We start from the raw sequence: 24,573 nt of genomic DNA on the forward strand, positions 1-24,573 counted from the left end.
TAGGCAGTGTTTGGGACCCACTGGGTTTGTTAAAAGACCCCTCACACACCAACCTGGTTGGTGTCATGCTTCATTATTGGGGTCCCAAACGGGTGGCCGAAATACCCCCGGTTGAGCTACGACGCCTTATTACAGCAGAGCTGGTGTGGTACAGAAATGTGATGTGGTGTGAATTAAAAATATCGCTGAAAATCCTTGCCTCTTCGTATTTATTATTGGCAGCTCAGGATATGGTTAAAAAGTAAGTGTGATGCAACTAAACAGAAATTAATTATCTTGTAGTTGGCTATGTGATGGGTCTATATGTTTCAGCCCACAGGGGTATGTAGGAGGAGCTTTCTTCAGGACCATGAAAATAAGTGAGTGGCAAAAGATGTGGTGCCACGTGAAAAGTGAAAACAGTAAAATTAGTACCTACACACGCGCTAAGGTGTGTGGACTGCATGTCACCATACCTATGGACACGTATGAGAAAATCTCTAGTGTGTAGAATACTGTAATGTCTGTATTATGTATGTGTTTTCACTATATGGGAAAGGCATCATTGTCGCTGTTAACAACGTCACCGTTATGTGTGTGCGAGGATCTTAATGACTGACGTCAACGAGATATCCAGAGTCACTGCAAAAACGGAAAATAGGATTTCGAGATTTTTGTTGTAGAAATCAGGCCTAGGTGAAGTTTTGCTATGCGTAGCTCCGCGAAGTTACAAAAAACTCTGCAAAGTTACGTGAGTGGCAGAGTGCAGTGCGAACTGTAGTTTGTGCTGGTATTCCTGCCGCTCGGGTAGAAATTCTACCAGAGCGACAGCTCGCACTCACAAACTTATTGTTAGCAATCACAAACTTACTATTCGCGATCGCGAGCAGGAAAAAAACTCCGCTACACATCGCGAAGAAGAGTTTTCTACACTCTGCGAGCTCCGTGGAGTGAGGAGTGCAGATAGCTCTGCAAACTCCACGAACAGAGCGAAGTTCACCACCCAGGCCTACTATAAATACACTAGAAAAACATGAATTTGAAGAATACAGTAATAAAACTCTAGCTGGAACATTATGGGAATGGTGCAATTGCCACAGTTAACGACATTGTTTCGATGTCCAGAATAAATGCAAAAGCAGAAAATAGGTATGAAAGATAGTATTTAAAGACACTTAATACAAAAATATGAGTTTAAACATGCTTTGGAAGAAGAATGTATATATTAATGTGTGTAGCACAATGTTTAGAATGGATTTTTTTACATATTATTTTTAGATGTGTAGGTGGCCATTGAATGCCTACTTTTGTTTTCCGTTTTCAACGTATCCACGGTATCGCAATGTTATTGCAAAGATCTCCAGAAAAAGGAAAATTGATATTTTTAAAGAAAATTAACAATAATTAGGGTACTAGGGTGGCTCTGACAAGATCCGTTGTGTTGGTTGCTTGTATATGGCAACTACATAAGACCGGATGCAGAGTTTCAGGTTACTTAGAAACACCCGGTTGCCTTCATCTGTAAAGTGCACTCCATCATTTCTATAAATGCCATGCATGTCAAAACGCAGATCCTTGTTATAGATACAGCCCATGCAATGGTCCGTGTGGAATGCAGGAATAATTTTATTAACATGTTTCCTGGCTTTGTCAATCTGTGGACAGAATTGATGTGACCTTTTCCATTTCTGTCTTTGGCATATATTAGAGTACACCAAGACAGTGTGAGGGACAAGTGACATTTCTTTCAAACTAAATTTATAAGGCGGCGCACAGCTACACCAAGAGGTTTCCCGGCGCCAACCGGTAGGAAGAGAGAGCCAAAAAAGGAATCAGAGGTTAAAAAACCAAGTCTTCAGATTTCTACGGAATCTAACATACATGGTTTCCTCACAAAGAGAAAGAGGCAGAGAATTCCATAGAGTGGGGGCAAGATAAGAAAAGGACCGGCCACGCATACGGGAGAGTTTGATTTTAGGAATAGTGAACCTGCTTTGCTGAGCAATAGTGAACCTGTTTTGGTGGGCAGAGTGCAAAGGTCGTGAGGGGAAGTAGAGTTGTACCAGAGATTGCAAATATTTCGGGGCCACTTCCAATTTGATTTTAAACATATAACATAAGGCTTTGAACTTGATTTTGTTCTCAATCTTTAGCCAATCCAGATTGCAAAGGTAGCCTGTGACTGAGGCAGTCTTAGGTATGTTACACAGCAGTCTAGCTGCCAAATTTTGCATCACTTGAAGTCTTTGGATCACGGTTTTGTTGAATCCCAGGTAGAGGACGTTACCGTAGTCCAGTCTAGACGTGACCAGGGCATGAACCACCATTTTCTATGCAAAGAGTGGAATCATACATAAGATGTTTCTCAACCACTTCAGAACATAAAAACATTTGGAGGCCACCTTGTTGGTTTTCTGTTTCATTGAGAGATGGTCATCAATAATGAAGCCAAGATTACAAACTTGATGTAATGGCAGGGGTAAAATACACATTTCAGAGGGCCAATGATGGGGTCCCCAGAGGTCGTGATTTTTTCCCAGGATCTTGTCTCCATTAAGTTTGAGTAAAGTATTTCACATCCAAGATGCAATTTTACTCAGACCTGGCTGAAGGGCCGAGGGTTCAGAACCCTTAGAAGAGGAAAGGGAAAAAATATTCTGGGTTTCATCGGCGTAGGAGAAAAGGGACAACCCAGACTCCTCGGCAACATCTGCCAGCGGACGAACATAAACATTAAACAGCAAAGGGCTCAGCACCGAGCCCTGACGCACACCATAGGGTACCACAAACGAATTGGAAATGGCCGCTGTAGAAAATACCTGAAAGGTACAGCCAGTTAGAGATGAGCTGAGCCATTGCAAGGCAGAGCCCCCAAGGACCAGAGACTTCAAGGCTTTTAATAAAACAGCATGGGACACCGTATCAAATGCAGCGCTGAGGTCAAGCAGGACCAGAGCTGCCGTATCTCCCTCATGCAGCCAGTGTCTCAGCATTTCAGTTACACCAAGTAGAGTTGATTCTGTACAGAAACCAGCTCTAAAGCCAGATTGAGAGGTATGAAGACATTTCTGTGATTCAACAAAGGAAGTCAGCTGGGTTTTGACATGCTTTTCAAGAATGTTCGAGAAGGCCGGGAGCAACAAAATGGGGTGAAAGATAAATTGCTTAGACGTGTCTGTGTTGGCTTTCTTTAACAGGGAGAGCACCATAGCATGTTTCCATTCCAGAGGAACTAGGCCCTTCTACAGGAAAGCATTAAGGAGGTTCATGATTATGGAAAGAGTCCTAGAATCAAGTTGTTTCATCACAGAAATCATAAGTATGTCAAGGGGCAAGCCTGATTTAATATTGTTCAAAAGGCGATTAAATGAGCTGAATTCTAGGAGAGACCAAGCTTCCAAGGCTTAAAGTTATTGACATCTCAGCCCCACCATCAGTGGTAGAATTGGAGAAGGGCTCTGTATCATATAGAATATTGCGTAAGTTAGTGCTAGACAATAAAGAGTGTATTTTTGTTACTTTATCCACAAAATATTGAGCAAGTTCCTCACATTGCGAGCCAGTGAGAACAAGTGGAGTTGTCTGAATTATTGAGCCGGATAATTCTTTAACCACCTTGAAAAGAGTTTTGGAGCAGTTCTGTGCTTGGGAAAATTTGTCAGAAAAGAAATCAGCTCGAGCAGCTCTACAGAGAATGTGATATTCACTCTTTCAAGGGTTTGACATCTGGACTTTTCAGTCTTACCTCTCTCAGTAAACCAAGGGGCTGGAGGTCGATGATCATTAGGACGTTTATTAGCAGAGGGAGGCAGATGTCAACTGCTTGTAGAATCCAGTTATAGATAGAGCCAAAATCAGTTGTGGAAAACTTTTCGACCTCTGGCCTACTGTCAGTTAAAAGTTTATTCAAGTCCAAGACATCAAGTTTTACCCAGTTTCTAACTTTCTGTTTAGGCCCCGTAGAGATAATCGGGGGACAAGGCAACACTTTCAACAAGAAAGTAACAACAAAATGATCGGACCAGCATATAGCAAGGGCAGGAGTGCAACTAAGGGCCGAAAAATTGAGTCGGACCTGAAATAGAAAGTTGGATGTTTAATGCTTCTAAATCTAAATCAGAAATGAGTGAAATACTTTGGGTGCATTTGGGGTCTTCTAAATGAAGATTCAGATCGCCTAGAATGGTAAATTTAGCAGCTTTTAAAATATAAGGAATTACTAAGTCGGAGAAAGACAGTACCCATGGCCCAGCTGTGTCCGGAGGGCGATAGAGCAATATGCCAGAAAAAGTTAACTTCAGAGTTAGCATGATTTTAAACAGTAAAGCTTCTCAATCAGTGGCAAGAAAGGCTTCAGTTTTGCAATCAAGAGTGATTTTATAGATAATCATGAATTTGCCCCCCAACTTTAACTTCCTATTCTTTCTGATAATGGAATAGTTGGGAGAAAGTGCTGCTTCCATGTCAGGACCTGAGCGGTCTTGAAGCCAAGTCTCTGTTAGGAAGACAACATACGGCTTGTTATTAGTCAAAAGATAAAAAATATTAACTTTATGTTTAGGGAGTGATCAACAATTAATATTGTAGAAAGTAAAATCTTGATTAGCTGAGACTGTGCTTTTAAGTGTAGTCTTCACTGGAGACCCGACCAAGCTACAATTCACAGTTGTACTCCATTTAAGTTGAACCTTTCCACCATATTACTTATATTATTTACTTATCCTAGGGCAAGTGCAAGAAAACCTGCAGTCAGAGAGGGCTTCATCTAATTTGAATATTTCACAATTAGAGGGCGGGTGCAGGTGAAGCTTGTGTAGGTGCTTAGCCATATAGGTGTGTCTTATATTATTTGCTGGACCAGGGGTTGTGGCTCCTGGTCCCGGTCGGGCATGGACGGGCACAGACGGGCTTGCCTTTGGCACACCTTCAGCACACCCGCTGTATACGTCCGCTCCCGGTTCATTAAATAGTGAGCTGTATCAGCTGTACAAAGGTTTATTTCATTATAGTACCCCAGTCTATGTGCCTAGGTCATTGCACACAGTGAACAATCATGATGTGAGAAATTTGAGAATCCAGAATGGATTTAACCAAAGGCAGTAACTGATGAAACTTTAACCCTCTCTGGCCAAGCCAAATAACTTGCACATTTGGCAAACCCAAGTCTTTGTTAATACTTCTCTTTTTTACAACATCTTCAGCCCAATAGATATAGCTGTGACCAACAACCCATACTCTAAGCATTTTGAAGTGAAGGAGCAATAGCAGTCAGGAGAAGACTGGAGCTGATAAGGGTAGTTTTTCAAATAAAGTTTGGAAGCATCATGTTCCTTATAGAATGTGTAATTAACTTCTGACCTACTGGTTGCACTGGGTTGCTAGGTACACTGAGGTAAGAGTCTATTGGGGAAGGGTGTTAAAGAGACAGAAACATTTTTTTTTAAAGTTGCAGAGTGGTGTCACAATTTAAATAATGGCAAGATTTGATTTCCAACTCAGGGACTATGTAATAAACTGTTGTGTAGTTTTATTAGTTTTTTTTATTAAGCTAGACATAGGTTTAAACTCTTTGAAAACATTGCAAACACATATAGATAGGAATCTCTTTGTGAAAGAGAGGGAAACGGGTTAACAGATAGTAATCATTCACAAGAGGAGATAGCGTAATCTAAAATGAAAGACATGATTTCATTTGCTGACTTTCTCATGATCACAGAGTGCAACATTGAAGAGGTTGCCATTTTATAGTTGCTCTTGTGCGTAGTTTTAACAAAACCTAACAGGGTCAAAACTATTCACAATGAGTTAAAAAATTATTTAGTCTAGAAAATGAATTCACTGGTATGTATTTAACTTTTTTTATTCTTTATAAAAGTTACATTAGAAATGAAAATGTATATGAGAGTATCACAGTGATATGAAAAGATATGTCACCGGAGTAGTGTAGTCACACTTTAAAGATGAGAACATGTTGTCTGCCTGTATATGAATTAAAAAGAAGTAATACACAATTAAGAAATAGAATTTTTTTTAAACCTTAGAAATTGAAACAAACAAAGTATTCAGGAATGTTATAATTAAAAAATAACATTTATAAAAACTTTTGAAATTCATTGAAAAAAACAAAGGTTACAGGGAAGTTATAGTTAGGAATTAGAATATAAATAAAAAATAGAAATTCACTGAAAAAACAAAGGTTACAGAGACATTATAGTTAGGAGATAGGCTTAAAAAAAACCTTAGAAATTCACTGAAAAAAACAAAGGTTACATGGACGTTATAGTTAGGCTGACATTTCATCCGTACAAAACCAGAGAAATTCAGCAGTTATAGTAAGCTCAGCTAACTATAACTCACCCCCCAGCAACGCACTGCTTATGACCTCACATATTACATCACTCATGGCATGGTCAGTGATATCACTGATGACATCACTAATGGCATGCCAAATGACATCACTGATGACACAACTGATGATATCATCCACTGAATCTCTGATGCACCCAGTCACACCCCCTATAACCTTTCATACACCCACTGAAACTTCTATAGTACCATTCTCAAAACCATTGACACACCCATACCAGTACATACAAACCCACTTACTGATTAATAGTTCTACACACACATCCACTCACTCATTCATACTGCCACTCATACACCAACTCACTCACTAATACAGTCACTCACATACTGTCAATCACTCATAGAACTACTCACACACCTATTCATTCACCTATATAGACAATCAGACAGCCATTTGCTCACCTATAAAGTTATACACACACCCACTCACGTTATCATACAGAGGCTAACATATAATCACTGACCCATACAGACCACACATGCACTCATTAACTCACACAGCCAGTATTCCACTCCATCACTCACACATACAGTCACAATTATACTCTAACACTTACCTAACACTGCCTTTCACATATCCACTTACTCACCCATATACCACTGACACAAACATTCACTTACCGACACAACCCTCCTCTTAAATTCACTAACTAATACACCAACTGACTCATGTACTCACTCATCCATGCAGGCAGTCACACACCCTCTTACCCACCCACAGATACTCATACACCCATACAAGTACTCAGAAAACCAATGAATCACACATACACCCACAGATGTACTCACTCATCAACCCATACAGCCACTTCAACACCAACTGACAGACTGATACAGGCATTCAGCCAAACTAGTCAGTGACCCATACATTCACTGAGACACCTAATCACTCACTTATACAGTCAGTAACACACCTACTAAAGCATTGATACAAACATTCCTACACTCACTGATTCATCAATACACCTCGGTGTACATATAACTCTCATAAACATTTTAAAAACACTCACAGTCCCTGGATGATGTCATCAGTGATGTCATTTTTGATGTCATCAGTGATGTAATCAGTGATGTCACTGACCATGTCAAGAATGATGTAATATGGGAGGTCATAAGCCGTGCATTGCTGGTGCGTGAGTTATAGTTGGCTCAGCTAACTAATGGCTGAATTTCTCTGGCTTTGTACAAGTTAAATGTCAGCCTAAATATAACATCCCTGCAACCTTTGTTTTTTCAGTGAATATATAGATATATATAGCTAGATGTACATATAGAGATTTGTATAGATAGATATATATACTGATGCATCCATATATAATACTCTTACCTTTAAACTTACATATAAAATACGCTTTCCTTTATACTTACTTTTCATGGTAATGACATGTGTTGTGAAGGCAGGTTGTGGAAAAATGTTATTGATAAAGGCTTGTGTAGTGAAGATGCATGTGTTGTAACTTTTTCATTGTAATGGCATCCATGGTTTAGATCACATTTTAATCGCTGTTTCCTACCCACACCTCATCACAACCCATCCTATCACCAGAGGTAAGGCAGGGCCTCTGCTCTGCTCTGGGAGCAGTTTTTACATTTCATGAAGGTCAAGCACTGGCAGGAGCAGCGTTTGGCAGACAAAATAAATTAGACTTCTTTGTGCTCCAGGCAGGGAAAAGGCAACTTTTTAAAAGTTACTTCTCCTAAATATTTATCAACAATCTAACTCAATAATAAAATTGGATTTTTAATAAATATTAAAAACAATGGTTAAACTATTTCTCTGGCTTGTTAATGTTAATCTGCGCTCCTCCACATAGAACAGGCAGAGCCTTCCACAGGATAAATTGCTTTTTGAGACTTGTCAATGTAGGGACATGCCAATATTACTTTCTATATCTTTCACATTTAATTATCAGGCACAGTACCTTTTGGGCTACCCTGTCACTCCACCAAAATCTGGATGAACTTTTAAATATATCTTAAGCTCTGAACAGTCTGATCTTCATATACTTGGTCTGCTTGAGATAAAGGTGACCCATTCAGTGGCCACAATGCCAACAACATGTATACGTTCAGCGATAGTGACATCAGGAAGGAGCTCAAAGAAGAAAAAAAGACATGGAGCCAAACTAACTGCCTATATTTCACAGAGGCATGCTTCTGGATGTTTGAAAATGTAGCGACAAAGAAACCAATAGCTTCTTCGAAGACTAGGAGTGCTGCTGATAAAGAACAGAAGATAAGAAGGAGGCCGGATTTGCAGAGATTGTGCTGGAGAAACAAGGGAAGACGAGAATTCAGGATAAGAGTCACAAAGACAAACATCCAGGAGCAAAAAACATAACAAAATTCTGGAGTCAAACATTGCCAATCAAGGAGCAGACGGATTTCCTCTATTTTTGTAGGTGAAGAACAGGAAGTTATACCATGCATCCATGCCACCATCTGAGATTGAGAAAAGGCCATAGGGAAGAATTGCATAGCATCCATCTTGGAACAAGTACCTCTTAAGTACTGGTTTTCAGCAACAAGACATCCCCGTGGGATTCCAACTGGTGGCCTTGGGAGCTAGGAACACCACATATCCTCATAGAGCACTTAAGACATCTAGGGATCATCCTAGATGACAATCTCAATATGAAGGCCCAAGTCAACGCATTGTGCATCTCCTGCTTCCACATCCTACGCATGCTGAGAAATATTTTCAAATGGTTGCCTCAGAACACCAGACTGACTGTCACACAAGTACTCATCCCAGGTTGTACTACGGCAACACTCTCTAATCCAGAATCTGCAAACAACTCCTACATACTCCAGACCATACAGAACACAGCTGCAAGACGCATACTCTACCTCCCATGCTGCACCGTCATCACACCACACCTCCGGAAGCTTCACTGGCTCCCCATTCACAAGTACTGCAAATTCACACTTCTCATGCACACTTGTAAAGTCCTACACAACACAGGACCAGAATACCTGAACAGTCACATACACTTTTACCAACCCAACAGACACCTACTCTGTGCCTCACTCTCACTCACACACATTCCCCATCTGTAAAAGAAAATCTGGGGGTCTCTCAATTGCTTACATCACACCCAAGACATGGAATGATCTTCCTCACCACATCATAGCCTTCTCTTCACTCCTTGAGCTCCGCAAGAAACTGAAGACCTAGCTCTTCGTATAAGTCACTTTGGACTACAAACCTATACACCTTGCCAAGCACCTTCCCGGGTGGTTAGTGTGCTATACAAATCAGCATAACATAACATAACTTAGAAAATCCCAGAATGCCTTGGGACAGGAAGAAGGAGATCCAATATAGAGACGCAACCGGCATCTCTTCAGGATAATAACCCTAATAAGAGGAACGGTGTGCCCCCTATTCTGGAAAGGTGGTCGCCATAAGGTAGGTTTAGATTGTGGCAGCAGGCTGGCACCTCCCTCCTTTGGGTCTGATACACACCATAAAAAAGTGCAATAAATAAATCAGTAAATAAATCAATAAATACAGATGATCTTTTAATATGTGGCAAAGCTCTGAGGTTTCCCCATGTACTGCAAGCCTTTAACATGATCCTTTAACATCAATAGCATGAATCATCTATCCCAGGTGCCAAGCTAAGTTTCTTATCAGATCTTTAGTAGTTTATTTACTCAATTTAGTCCACTGACTCCGACAAGGCTAAAATGGTGATTGAGTCCCTTGGGGCAAAGGATAATAGATCCGATAAGAGTACATTTATAAAAATGCTTTTCAAGGATTATGGCAAGTTATGTCAAAGATATGACAGCCTGACCAATATTAATGCTACCTCCAGGGGCCTGCTTAAGTCTTGACAGCAATCGATATGCAGTCCATGGTCTTGTGCAGAACCAAGGCCCACTCAAAGGAGCTTCAGTGGCAAATGTTCATCAGACGCAAAGAATACTCACCTGTCTCATTAGAAATCTCACCAACAGAGCAGGGAACACATGCAAAGCAGCAGACAGGCCAGCCTTTCCTCACAGACTGCCTGAACCCAGGGAGGCAGCTCTCACTGCAGAAGGAACTGGGAGCCTGTGGAAAAGAACGAGTACAGAATGAGGAGCTAAAACCATAACTCATGTTATGACAAATTGCTGTGTTGTGTTACCCTGCCCCAGGGAGGTGTTTCATGGTTGGTGTATGGGTGTTGATGCATTCCCAGAGTTACCATTACTGGTAGACCTGGGAATGCGCCAAAATGCTATGCCGTCTCAAAGGAGGCAAAATGAGAAAAAAAATATCTTTATTCCTCCTCAGTTTTTCCTCTTTTTATGTTTGCTGCTTTCCGCAACACACATAGGAAGAGGAACATGTGTAGTGATGGCTGCCTTCATACATATATACATACATTGCTAAGTTAGCATAACCGCGTTAGATGTTAGAAAGCCATCTTGCTGCCTTTGGACACGACACTGCAGTTGCATGTTATTGTTTGAGAAATTGCTTGCTCGCCTTTTTCTTCACATGAGAACTGTCTGTTGTTCCCATCCCTGGCTGAGAGCAGCGACCTTGGTCTGTACACAGTGTACAAGAAACAGTCTGGGTCGCTAGACAATGCATGTTTTCCACTTCAGGTTGATCGACTCACTTTTTAGCCATAACACACATGCAGCTGCAAATACCTGAAAGTCGGGTGCTTTTAATATTGCAGACAGAATGTTTAACACACATTCTGAAGACGAGCCTTCCTGCGAGAAGACTTCAGCTGATCCTGTGATGTGATCTCACTAGGCTGATCCTTGAGGTATGGGGTTCCCCATTCAAGCCTAGAGACCTTTTAATAGCCTAATAACATTAGCGTACTAGTGAAGGGAAGGTGGTTGTACCCACTGTCATTTATAATATGATTTCTCCCTTTATATTCTATGGTATTGTAACAATGCTGATGGTTTTGATATTAATCATTTGTCTGCTTGTATTAGCCACAGTACTGCATCTTAGGACGCGAGGTTTATAAAATAAACTCTTTAAACGTTACCGTGTTTCCTATTACTTTTGTTGTGGACTGATATGAGGATAATTACGAACAGGTATTTCCGATTCCCACCATTCCTGAGAGTACTCTGAGTCGCTTGTTCTGGGTTGTCTTTTCATTCGGACCGCCGAGCTAAACCTCGGATAACGAATGGGACACTTATGCTAGCCGGATACGGGGTTCTAGGTTCTGAGATGAGTTTCTGGTACACCACAATTCACTGAGGTCCTGGTTTCCTACGCATAGTTCTGTGTATAAGCAGAATCCCTGTAACACATGCATGAGTGGGATTGCTTTTGTGCAGGAAAGTGTGCCTTCATGCAGAAAAACAGCCCTGCTTACAACGCAGGCACCCTTGCACCATGGTGCAAGATTGCCTGCATTGGCTCTAGGCGGCACATTGTTTGCCAGCTGGGAAAAGGCAGAAATGTACCATAGTATGTCTAATACAGCGCATTCCTGCCCTTTCCCTGTCACGCAACGCAGCGCTGTCACTTGCTGCACTGGGCTATGTCACCAAATAATAAACATTTGTTAGTGGTAATTAAGATTACATCTATCATCTCAACCTATTGTCAGCTTATATTTAAATAAACTGGGCCGGTGGTGAGGAGGGTAAGCAAAATAGGAGACATGAATTACCAATAATGTTATTACTAGTCCCATTGTTTGTGTTTTAATAAAGCCATAACTCCTCCTAGTTGTCATTTCTGTCATCTCTACTCATGTCCTCAAGGGTACCGCGTGACCCTCAGTACCTATTTATGGCATGGAACTGCAGAACCAGCACAGGGGTCCATGAACGTCTAAACACATGTAATCCGTACATGAAGTTTGCCCTCACTATGAACAATACTGACATTTCCTTTCTAGACGTCACAATTTGAACAGAAAACGTGGTTTAAAAACAAAAGCTTAAAAAAAAAAAGGCAAATAAGAATAGTTTATTACATTTTGAAAGTGCACACCCTTCACCCTTAGGACAGAATCTCCTAGCAGTAAAAGTCCTTAGGATAAGAACTGATTGGTCAAACCTACATGAATACAATAAGTGAGGATGGGCACTTACCAAATACTCACTGAAAGACATTTTCCCAAATAGTTGGTAAAACAATCAAACAGATGAGCAAAAAAACATCGTAGAGATACAATACTGTACAACTGACAAACAGAAGAGACAAAACAGTTGATCTGTGTCAGCACCTACAATAAAAAATCTAATGAAATAACAAAGATCATAAAAAAACATTGGTGCATTCTCAGTTGTAAAAGTCAAAATCTACAAAAACCTTTGTTCTCATTTAAACTAATCACCAGTCTAAGTGAAATACAAGTCTATACAAGACTTTCTGTTTGTCTACGTTATATCTTGCCCTTCACCCCTGGTCATTGAGCTGCTCTCATGGCGCTGCTGACAGCTCCTACGTTTGTGGCCACGTTCCCAGCCGCCACCGCTGCCTCCAGTTCGATCCCGCTTCTCTCATGTTCACCTGGTCGAGTTTAGGAGTCATTTATTGGCTTATTTATGTGAGTTTTTTTTAATTTATTGGATTTATTTTAATTAATTGGCCTACTTTTGATGTATTTCATTTTGAAATTGCATTGGCTCATTTGGGGTTTTGTTACATTTTTGTTATATTTTGTTCCCTCCACTGGTGTAGCACTGCCTGTTCCCTATCTTTTTTCCTGCTTCTACGCTGCTCCCGCTCCCTACCCTTCTGCCTCCCTGATAGCTCCTCCTATGTCCCGGGCCTACTCATGGAGGCTGCTGCACGGCTCCAGTAAGTAGTCCTTGACCCCTGGTTATTGCAACGCTCTCCCATTGCAGCTGACAGGTCCTCAAGTCTGCGACTGCACTCCCAGTCAACACAGTCTCTAGTTTGATCCTGTTTAACCCCTTCCATGCTCATGACGAGCTAGACTCGTCATGGCACACAGTGGTCGTATGTTCATGAAGATCCAGCTCGTCATGAAACATCGCCTGGGAAATTCCTCTGGTGCAGGCAGCAGAGGGATTCCCTTTATGCTTCCCCAGCTCCCGAGGCCCCGCCTGGTTTCCCTGAAATGAAGATCGGCGCGCACGTCGCGCTGACATAATTTCAGTGAAACCGAAACTGAAATGAGCCAAGAGGCTCATTTCAGTTTCCCTTTCTACATGCTCAGGGGACTATCTCAGCCCTCTGAGCACGTAGAAAGACGGGAGAGGTATCGCTAGAAAGGGGAGAATCTCCTCCCTTTCCAGTGATACACCTCCCCAGTGGATCCTTGCTTGGGGATCGCCACAGGAGGGCGATCCCCAAGCAGGGATCCACCCACTAGACACCAGGAAGGGGAGAGCGGCCCCTTTGGCAAGGGCCTTTGCTCCCCCCCAATTTAATTTGGCAACATTTAGTCTTTTTGCCCCCTGGGGGACATATGGGGGCAGTAGCCTCCAATCTGCTCCCCTGGGGGTCAAAGAGCCCAATAGACACCAGGGATTTTTTTTTTTAAGGGTGGGGCCCAAGTACCCGTGACAAGCAAAGGCCCAAAACGTATTGAGGTGACATCATTTTGATGTCGCCTCACTACATTTTGTGCCCTTGCCTGTCGCGTGTACTTGAGCCTCCCACAAGAGTGAGGCACCATTTTTATTGGGAGACACGAGGGACTGCTGGGTGCTAGGAAATTTGTGTCAGCCCGGTAATGCCACAACTTTCCCACACAAAAACGTGTGAAAAAAGTGATTTTTTCAGCTAAAATTGAGGTTTGCAGGGGATTCTGGGTAAGGAAATGTTGGGGGATCCACGCAAGCCATACCTCCCTGGAAGCCCCTGGGTGTCTAGTTTTCAGAAATGTGTGGGTTTGGTAGGGTTCCCTAGATAGCCACCGAGCACGGGGCCAGAAACCCAGGTCACCCCCCTTGCAAAACCAGGTGGTTTTGAGATAGGCAATTTTGATGTCGCCTCACTACGTTTTGGGTCGCGGGTACTTGGGCCTCCCACATAAGTGAGGCACCATTTCTATCGGGAGACCTGGGGGAATGCTGGGTGGTGGGAAATTTGTGTGAGCCAGGTGATGCCACCACTTTTCTACACAAAAATGTGTGCAAAAAGTGCATTTTTCAGCTAAAATTAAGGTTTGCAGGGGATTCTGGGTAAGGAAATGTTGGGGGATCCACGCAAGCCATAACTCCCTAGAATCCCCTGGGTGTCTAGTTTTTAGAAATGTGTGGGTTTAGTAGGTTTCCCTATGTGCCGGCAGAGCTAGGGTTCAAAAACTACAGCTAGGCACTTTACCAAAAAAGGGTCATTTTTCACTGCGAAATCGAGGTGTGTCCACGTTGCGTTTTGCAACGTTTACTGTCGCGGGCACTAGGTCGACCCACACAAGTGAGGTACCATTTTTCTTGGAGGACTTTGGGGAACGCGGGGTGAGTGGAAATTTTTGGATCCACGCAGATTCCAGAACTTTTCACCACAGAAATGTGGGGAAAATGTTGTTTTTTTGCCAATTGTTTAGGTTTGCAAGGGATTCTGGGTAACAGAACCTGGTGGGAGGCAGTCAAGTCACCCCATCCTGGATTCCCCTGGGTGTCTAGTTTTAAAAAATGTATAGGTTTGCTAGGCTTCCCTAGCAACCGGCAGAGCTATGGTTTTTTTGACAATGTATTCGGTTTGCAAGGGATTCTGGGTAACAGAACCTGGTGGTAGGCAGTCAAGTCACCCCATAAGGAAATGTTGGGGGATCCACGCAAGCCATAACTCCCTAGAATCCCCTGGGTGTCTGGTTTTTAGAAATGTGTGGGTTTAGTAGGTTTCCCTATGTGCCGGCAGAGCTAGGGTTCAAAAACTACAGCTAGGCACTTTGCCAAAAAAGGGTCATTTTTCCCTGCAAAATTGAGGTGTGACTGCTGGAGCGGGTAATACAAAAATGTTGTATACCCTCCCCATTCTGCATGTTTACATTAACTTGAATAATTAACTAATAGTGATTTTACTAATTGGTTTGCAGTGAATACTTATCAACCTTACTAATAAATGAATTACACGTGGGATTTGCATTTACATGGCCTTATTAATATGTAAACTAAATTATGTATGCATACTAATAGACAATTAGAATATTGCATGATATATGTTGCTTTTGTGATGTATTTGTGATTTGTGCTATATTAAGTGATTATAAACCGCTTTGAGTGTTGCTTTTGCTAGATAAATACATACACATATGGGTATTAGCGAGGGAATAACATATTATTAGCCATTTCTATGTATTAATTACGTTTTGTGTTTCTTTTGCTTAAGTTGACCATTTGGGCCTGCCACAAAATGGTTGCCTCCTGTACTTAACGTGACTGACGACGCTCCACGAGGGCTTGGGCGAAGTGCGCCTGCGCAAGAAAGAACAGCATTGGCCTCGTCCTGACCTCAGGCAGAGTGTACCCACCAAGGCCGCACTGGGAGGGGTGCCAGGCTGAGATGAACAATGAACTGTCTTTAACCGGAACTAGCAATTGGAATGATCTAACCTAAGAAAGAATGTGAGAACTTCACTGTCTGACCACAGTTTCACCAATGAGGACCGTCTAAAATTGATATTTGTTACAATCTTATGTTGATTTTCCTATAAAAATCGATCGAATAGTGAGGGTAGAGTCGAGCTTTTGATTTCCTGACGTTATGCTGACGGAGAGGACGGTGACACTGCAGGACGGCTGTTTCCTAAATCTTTGACGAACTGAATTGCTGCCCAATTTCCTGATGAACTGAATCAATTAAATGGGCATAGACTGACAGGACGACTGGATTTGACTTAGAGGACGACAATTAGCCAGAATAGGTAAATATGATGATTGGCGGTCTGAATAACAAATGATCTAACTTGCATTAATTAGATAAAGATTGATTTGATTAATTGCCAAATGAGTTGGGTTGTTATTCATAAGAGAATGTATTAATTCAAAGTAAATAGAGAATTAGAAACTCACCCTAAACCCGCAACTAGCAGATTGATCGCCAATCTATGAGAGGAATACCAAAGATGGAATTTAGATCTTAATGAGTTGTAGAAGTTTATGTAGATTTATTGCTCATTGGGATAGAAAGGTATTTCTTCTCATGTCAGCGTTTGGAACAATCATCTCCCAAGGAGTACAGACTGATGATGAGTGAATGTTGGTGTTATGGGCCCCACCAGTGAATGTATTGATTGAATGTGTCAGTGAAACCTTTGGTCTGTGACGGAGGGAGGGATTTTGTATTCCACGCTGCATCATGACGACGTTGCGTTTTGCGCCGTTCCCTCACAAGTGAGGTACCATTTTTCTCGGGAGACTTTGGGGGATGCGGGGTGGGTGGAAATTTGTGGATCCACGCAGATTCCAGAACTTTCCACCACAGAAATGTGGGGAAAATGAGATTTTTTTGCCAATTTTTTAGGTTTGCAAGGGATTCTGGGTAACAGAACCTGGTGGGAGGCAGTCAAGTCACCCCATCCTGGATTATACTGGGTATCTAGTTTTCAAAAATGTATAGGTTTGCTAGGTTTCCTTAGGTGCCGGCAGAGCTATGTTTCAAAAACTACAGCTAGATACTTTGCCAAAAAAGGGTCATTTTTCACTGCGAAATTGAGGTGTGTCCATGTTGCGTTTTGCACCGTTTCCTGTCGCGGGCACTAGGCCGACCCACACAAGTGAGGTACCATTTTTCTCGGAAGACTTTGGGGGACGCGGGGTGTGTGGAAATTTGTGGATCCACGCAGATTCCAGAACTTTCCACCACAGAAATGTGGGGAAAATGTGTTTTTTTGCACATTTTTTAGGTTTGCAAGGGATTCTGAGTAACAGAACCTATTGGGAGGCAGTCAAGTCACCCCATCCTGGATTTCCCTTGGTGTCTAGTTTTCAAAAATGTATAGGTTTGCTAGGTTTCCTTAGGTGTCAGCGGAGCTAGGGTTAAAAAACTACAGCTAGACACTTTGCCAAATAAGGGTCATTTTTCACTGTAAAATTGAGGTGTGACCATGTTGCGTTTTGCGCCGTTTCCTGTCGCGGGCACTAGGCCGACCCACACAAGTGAGGTACCATTTTTCTCGGAAGACTTTGGGGGACGCGGGGTGGGTGGAAATTTGTGGATCCACGCAGATTCCAGAACTTTCCAAAACAGAAATGTGGGAAAATTTGTTTTTTTTGCCAATTTTTTAGGTTTGCAATGGATTCTGGGTAACAGAACCTGGTGGGAGGCAGTCAAGTCACCCCATCCTGTATTATCCTGGGTGTCTAGTTTTCAAAAATGTATAGGTTTGCTAGGTTTCCCTAGGTGCCGGCAGAGCTATGGTTCAAAAACTACAGCTAGGCACTTTGCCAAAAAAGGGTAATTTTTCACTGCGAAATTCAGGTGTGACCACGTTGCGTTTTGTGCCGTTTCCTGTGGCGGGCACTAGATTGACTCACACATGTGAGGTACCATTTTTATCGGGAGACGTAGGGTAATTCAGATTTGTAAAGCAACTGTTATTACCTATTGGCTTTCGATGCATTTCTGCCTTCCAAATGAAAGACATTGCGTAAAAAAGAAGTCATTTTGAAAAATGACCGATAATTCTCATGCTAGTATGAGTATTCCCAATTTCGAAAATTGGCAAATATCTACTGTTTCTAAACTCTATTATTTGTTCCCATTTCAGAAATACATAGGTGTCTTTCATACCGATTTTTCCATGTATACATTTTCCCACAATAATTGATATATACCCGGTACATAATAAAAAGCCTTTGTAAATTGCTGCTCAGTTTTTGACTCTGGGTTCGTCGGGTTCTTGGTGAACCTACAAGTCCTATATATCCCCACAACCAGAAAGGTCCAGCGGATGTAATGGTATATTGCTTTCAAAGAGTTGTCATAATTTGAAGAAGTTACAAGTGAAAACGTTGACACAAAAGGCTGGTTTTTTCAACTAATTTTCGATTTTTCCTATATTTAACTGTTAGTTTCTATAAATAAACCTTGATGGATCTACACAAATGAGCCCTTGCTGAATTCAGACATTTGTCTGCATTCCTAAAATGTATAGCTTTCCAGGATCCATTATTGCTTTCATACCCATTTCTCCCATTAACTGGAAAGAGGTTGAAAGCACAAAAAATAGCAAAAATAGGCTATTTCCCAGAAAAATGCCCAAACTGTGTACAAAATGTTGGTTTTCTGACAAAAGTCTGTAATTCCCTAAAAGCTGGGAAAGTGGTGATTTAAGCCCCACAAGTCCTTTTTTGATACCATTTGCAGGGAAAAACCCAGACGCTTTCATTTGTAGCCCTTTTTTCCCATTTTTCCCCCAAAAACAACATTTAGCTGTATTTTGGCCAATTTCTGGGACCCCTCCAGGGTAATCCACAAACCCTGAGTACCTATACAATCCCCATGATGTTGGAAGAAAAGGACGCAAATTTGGCATGGATACTTTATGTCGTCAAAAGGATACAGGGGCCTAAGCGCGCACTACCCCAAATAGCCAAAAAAAAGGCTTAGCACGGGGGGGGGGGGGGGGGGGGAAAGGCCTAGCAGCGAAGGGGTTAACTGAGGTCTGCCTGGTCAAGTGTAGGAGTAATGTATTGGCCTGGTTAACAGAGTTTAGTTTCAATGTATTGGCTTTCATTTTAATTGATTGTCCTCACTTTGGTTGTACTTAATTCAGAAACTCATTAGTTGGCTCATTTGTATTTTTGTTTTGTTCCATACCCTGTGCTGATGTTGCCCTACCTGTTCCCATTATTTTTTCCTGCTCCAATGCTGCTTTCGCTCCCTGCTCTACTACCTCCCCGACAGCCCCTCCAACCTCCAAAGACTACTTGTGGAGGCCATTGCGTGGCCATGCACAGTGGGCAAGCTGAAGTAGCACCAAAAGCAAGCCTGTCTTTGCCTGTCCCCACCTGGACGGCATCCAGCATTAGGACCTCTGGCCCTCCCACTGCTACACCACCAAGGAGCTCTTGGCCCTCGACCCCAGACACCTTAACAACAGCTGCTTCACATGCGCTCCACAATCGACCAAACGACCCTACACCTGCCACCACTGCTGCTTCTCATGCTACACAGGACTACCTCTCCGCACTGAACCCTGTGCTGTTTCTGCTCAGAAGACCATAAACAACCTGCACCAACTCAAGTGCATCCTGTTCAATTCCTACTCCTCCTGCAAATGTGCCACAGAAATATGGGACACCATCACCACACTCTCCCCTAATGTGGCATTTTTCACTGAAATGTGGCACAACCCTCTCTTGGACCTAGACATCACCATGCTACTCGTGATGGCACCAAATGACATGGTGGGGTACCGAAATCATCTTCAAGGAAACAATCCAATGCACCATCGACAATGATGACCCAATGTCTCTCATGGAACATCTCAACCTCCGACTACAGACCAACACTAAGACCATGATAAGAGGCACCATCGCCTACAGACTGCCAGGATCCCTAACAGCATTCTTCAACGCCATCTCCGACATCATCACCCCTAGCCATCAACTCACACCACTATGCCCTATTTAGCAATCTCAATTTCCACTTCAGTGACCCCACTAATGCAAACTCCATCACCCTCTTGCAGAAACTGAACAGCATTCATCTCACCCAACTGGTCACTGAACCAGGCACAAAATCAGACAAAAACTCAATGCCATTTTTACCTCAAGCTCCACAATCAAATTCACCAACATCACAGAACTGAACTGGACTGACCACACCATTGTTAATTTCAGCCTCACCCACACCCAACATACCATCTCCAAGCACCACAGCAAAACCCACCAGAGCTGAGGCATATAAACTGAGACTGAATGGCCACAGGCCCACAGCATCGCACAAACTGAAACTTCAGCAGACCTTAAGAAGGAATTCCACAACTTCTCCACCTGGATCACCAAATGTGCCAACAGAGTTGCCCCACTGACACCAGAAAAAGCCAACAGAACCTCAAAGCAAGCCAGCTGGTACACCCCTGAACCACCAAGAGCAACTGCTGCTGACTCGAAAAGCGAAGGTGCATCACTAATGGCCCATCTGACAGAGCTGCTCACAAAGCAGCTGACGGCAACTACAACCTGTGCATCAAGGAAGCCAATAGAGCAGCCATCACAACCCGTAACTAAAGGAGAGTAGGATCTGCTTCACATGGGTACCCCCACTTTTTGCTGGTGTTTCACTGTTTTTCGATCTTAGTCTGGCTGTGGCCCTGTTAATCAGGACCACAACCTATCTGCTTCCTCACTAAAATGGTTTCCAAGTACATTAGGTACATCTCTAATTGGATTCTGAAGTGCCTTATAAGCCCCTAGTATATGGTATACTATGTACCTAGGGCATAGATGAGAGGCCTACCAGGGGCTGAAGCATGTATTTTGCCAACCCTGGGAAGCACTCCAAAATGACACCACAGGTCTGCTACTGCAGCCTGGGTAAGGTGGTGCCTGCACCCCTTACTGTGGTATAGGCTACCTATATCACTACCATTGCACACACATATAAAACCTATAATTCACTCCTATGGCAGGCCTTAACAATCCTGAAGGCAGAGTGCTTGGTTTTTATGTGAGAGGGTGCCCCTGCATGAGCAGAGCCCCTCTGCATCATTCGGAGTACCTCCTCTGATGCTGTTTGTGGTGCAGCCAGACCATATACTCTTAAGTGCATTATAACCTCGCGGTAAATGCTAACTTTGGACCGGCTGCACAGAAACATGTTGTGTTTGGTGTCAAACACTTTGGAATACTGCCCCCCGCCAGTTCAGGCGGTGGGGGTAGCATTCCACCCTTCTAGAGGGTGAGACATGTTCACACTGGTCTACCCGGTAAAGACTTTCTACAGCTCTGGCATCACAAAATGGATGCCACTGCCACAGACACTGGTCTGGCCTCCTGCTGCTGACCGAAACTCCCCAGCAGGCAGATGTGTATTGGGGCTGGGAGGGAGCACTCTCTGGTGCTTTGAAGTCCTGCACTGGGGGCACGCTTGGTGTCCCTGTGCATAGTCCAGTTCAAACCAGTTGCAGGGGGTACCTGCCCCTGCTCTGGCAAGAAACTGGACAAAGGAAATGGGTGTAACCACCCGTCTTTCCAAACCCTCCCATAGGTGGGTCCCTAGAGTATGTCCAACCCCCAAACTTAGTATAAGTATGGGAACCCAGTCCTTGAGGCTTTAGATTACCCTGGACAAAACCCGCAACATATATCCTGGACCTTCGACTTTCTATTATTTTTCACTAGAAGACTGAAGAAATCTCCCTTGGGGACAAGGAGTGACTCCCCTGCTTGGCAGGCACCAAAGAAGCAACTGTCTGGTCTACAACTCTGAAGCTCCCGCCAGACGCTGAAGTCTTTGCATCACCAGAGGTGGATTTCCAGACTTCTCCAAGCCTACCCTGAGTCCACAGCAAAGCTGAGGCCCGTGGCTATCGTGGGTGACGTGGAACTGTGACCCCTGGATACCCTGATCTTTTGCCGGTCCATCCTCTTCCTGGTCTTCCTTGAAGTTGTGCTTTGGGCTCCGAGTAGCCCCAGCCTTGGGCATCTGCAGCACCAAAGATCTCTGGCCTCCACTCCACGAGTGACCCGTGGACCAGTTTCCAGTGCGACTGCTTTAGGCACCTTCGCGATCGTTAGCCCATTGGCTAGTGGGTCTCCACAAAGGCAACTTCTCTTCTGATTGGGCTTTCCTGGTTGCTCCAGACATGCCCCAACTTACCTTTGCTGGGTGAGTCCCCCAGACCTTGCTGTTCTGCACCGACGTCTTTCTTCTGTTTCCCCTTGACTTGCCATTGCCAAGGCTTGTTGTGTCCATCCTGTTCGCCGACACTGCAGCACTCGCAGACTTCATGGGACAGCTTGAATCCAGCTCCTGGTGGTCATCGACACCTCCTGGACCTCATGGCTGAAGAGTCAAGACACCTGTCAACTCACCTGAACCACCCAACATCTGTGGGCATTGGACTATCCTGCCCTTGGTCACTGGGAAGTGACCCAGACTCTGTCCCCTCTGCTTTCAGGTTCCTTCCATCCTCATTCCAGGCTTGGATCGCTCCGGACACTTCTCCTCTTCACGGCAGCAGCACTTCTTTGCCAGCTTCCATTGAAAACGACGCCGGGACCCGACACCATTGGACACCTATGCACCCGGCTTCCCTGGGTGAGGTAACTTGAGTACTCCAGTGCTCCCGTGGGTGTTGGCCCTAGACACCTCTAAGTCCAAAAGGGTTTGCTTGTAGTCATCCTCTAAGTGTCCTTAAACTCTTAATTTCCAATCGCAACTTTCCACATAGAAGTTAACGGCGATTCACGGCTGTGTTCTCACACTGCACGCGTCCCCCATGGGTCCCCTGTGTCACTACCATGGGTGGTTCCTTGTGGTCCAAGCAATTTTACAGGCTCTAGGCCTTGTGTCTACTTCTGTTGTGGTTCTTATATCACTTTATTGGTATATGGTTTGGTACGCCCCTAGGGCCCAAACGTGTATTTTTTGCTTTTACTGTTAAATACTGACTTGTAACCTAAGTACTTCGAACTCCAGCCTCATAAAGAGACTAGAGGGGTGTGTTTTATCTTAAATACATATATTTTAAATATATACCTGGTGTGGTTGTCCTTTCATTTGGTCATTCAAGAGATTATAGACTGGTAAAACAAGCTGCTTTACATTCCTTCAAGACTTAGCCTGAAGGCTGCTCTCCATAGCTACCACTAGGATAGCTTTCAATAAAGGTTGTCTTTAAAGTGGGCACCTTGTACCAGTCCAAACAGACCCCTTATGGTGCTAGGTTAATCAGTGGACAGCATATACCAGGCCAACTTCTCACAGTAACCAACCACACGAAGGAACTCTTCATAATAATCAAGGATTTCTATAAACCGCCAGCCACAGAGAATACCATCCATACCTTGCAAGAACTCTGCAACGCTCTCTAGGAATTACACAGCAAGATTGCCACCATCTACAACAACTTTGACATGCAACCCAGCACTCTCAGCCTCAACAACCTCAACCAACCAGCGAACACCAGATGAAAGATCATCATCGTCTAGTCTCCGCTTACCACTAAGACAAACACAGGCATTATGTCATCCATCCACTCTGGGCTGCCCACCGACCCCTGCCCCCACCATCTCATCAACCTCGGAACCAACCCAATCAGCATTGGAACTTACTAGCATCCTTAACACCTCCATTACCACAGCAACCTTCCTGGACAGATAAAAACATGCAGAGGTCAGACCCTTCATACAGACAACCCAGCAACCCTAAAAAATTATTAGCCAATCTCCCTGCTACCGTACCCAGCCAAAGTACTTGAGAAAGTAATCACTCGGCAGCTCAATGAATACCTGGAATGGAACCACCTACTCAATGTCTCACAATCAGGATTCCGTGCCAACCACAGCACTGAGACCACACTGATTGCTGCCACAGATGACATCAGAACATCACATGCACAGCCAAGCACCAACACAGACACCCTTGCAGCATGGTGCACATGGCTGCTCTTTTAGCAGCAGGCTACCTATATCACTACCATTGCACACACATATAAAACCTATAAGTCACTCCTATGGCAGGCCTTAACAATCCTGAAGGCAGAGTGCTTGGTTTTTATGTGAGAGGGTGCCCCTGCATGAGCAGAGCCCCTCTGCAGCATTCGGAGTACCTCCTCTGATGCTGTTTGTAGTGCAGCCAGACCATATACTCTTAAGTGCATTATAACCTCGCGGTAAATGCTAACTTTGGACCGGCTGCACAGAAACATGTTGTGTTTGGTGTCAAACACTTTGGAATACTGCCCCCCGCCAGTTCAGGCGGTGGGGGTAGCATTCCACCCTTCTAGAGGGAGAGACATGTTCACACTGGTCTACCCGGTAAAGACTTTCTACAGCCCTGGCATCACAAAATGGATGCCACTGCCAAAGACACTGGTCTGGCCTCCTGCTGCTGACCGAAACTCCCCAGCAGGCAGATGTGTATTGGGGCTGGGAGGGAGCACTCTCTGGTGCTTTGAAGTCCTGCACTGGGGGCACGCTTGGTGTCCCTGTGCATAGTCCAGTTCAAACCAGTTGCAGGGGGTACCTGCCCCTGCTCTGGCAAGAAACTGGACAAAGGAAATGGGTGTAACCACCCATCTTTCCAAACCCTCCCATAGGTGGGTCCCTAGAGTATGTCCAACCCCCAAACTTAGTATAAGTATGGGAACCCAGTCC

General features: G+C 43.7%; 1 protein-coding gene across 1 annotated transcript in view; it reads right to left on the reverse strand.

Moving 5' to 3' along the window:
- The window catches only part of LOC146829879 (vomeronasal type-2 receptor 26-like), a 135,529-nt gene that overhangs the window by 91,027 nt on the left and 19,929 nt on the right, over positions 1-24,573 (reverse strand). Inside the window, exon 2 of the mRNA XM_085606555.1 lies at positions 10,281-10,408. Coding sequence (XP_085462681.1) covers positions 10,281-10,408 — 128 coding nt within the window. The remainder of the gene's footprint in view (positions 1-10,280; positions 10,409-24,573) is intronic.

This window comes from Triturus cristatus, chromosome 5_2, assembly GCF_964204655.1.
Source record: "Triturus cristatus chromosome 5_2, aTriCri1.1, whole genome shotgun sequence".
NCBI lineage: Eukaryota > Metazoa > Chordata > Amphibia > Caudata > Salamandridae > Triturus > Triturus cristatus.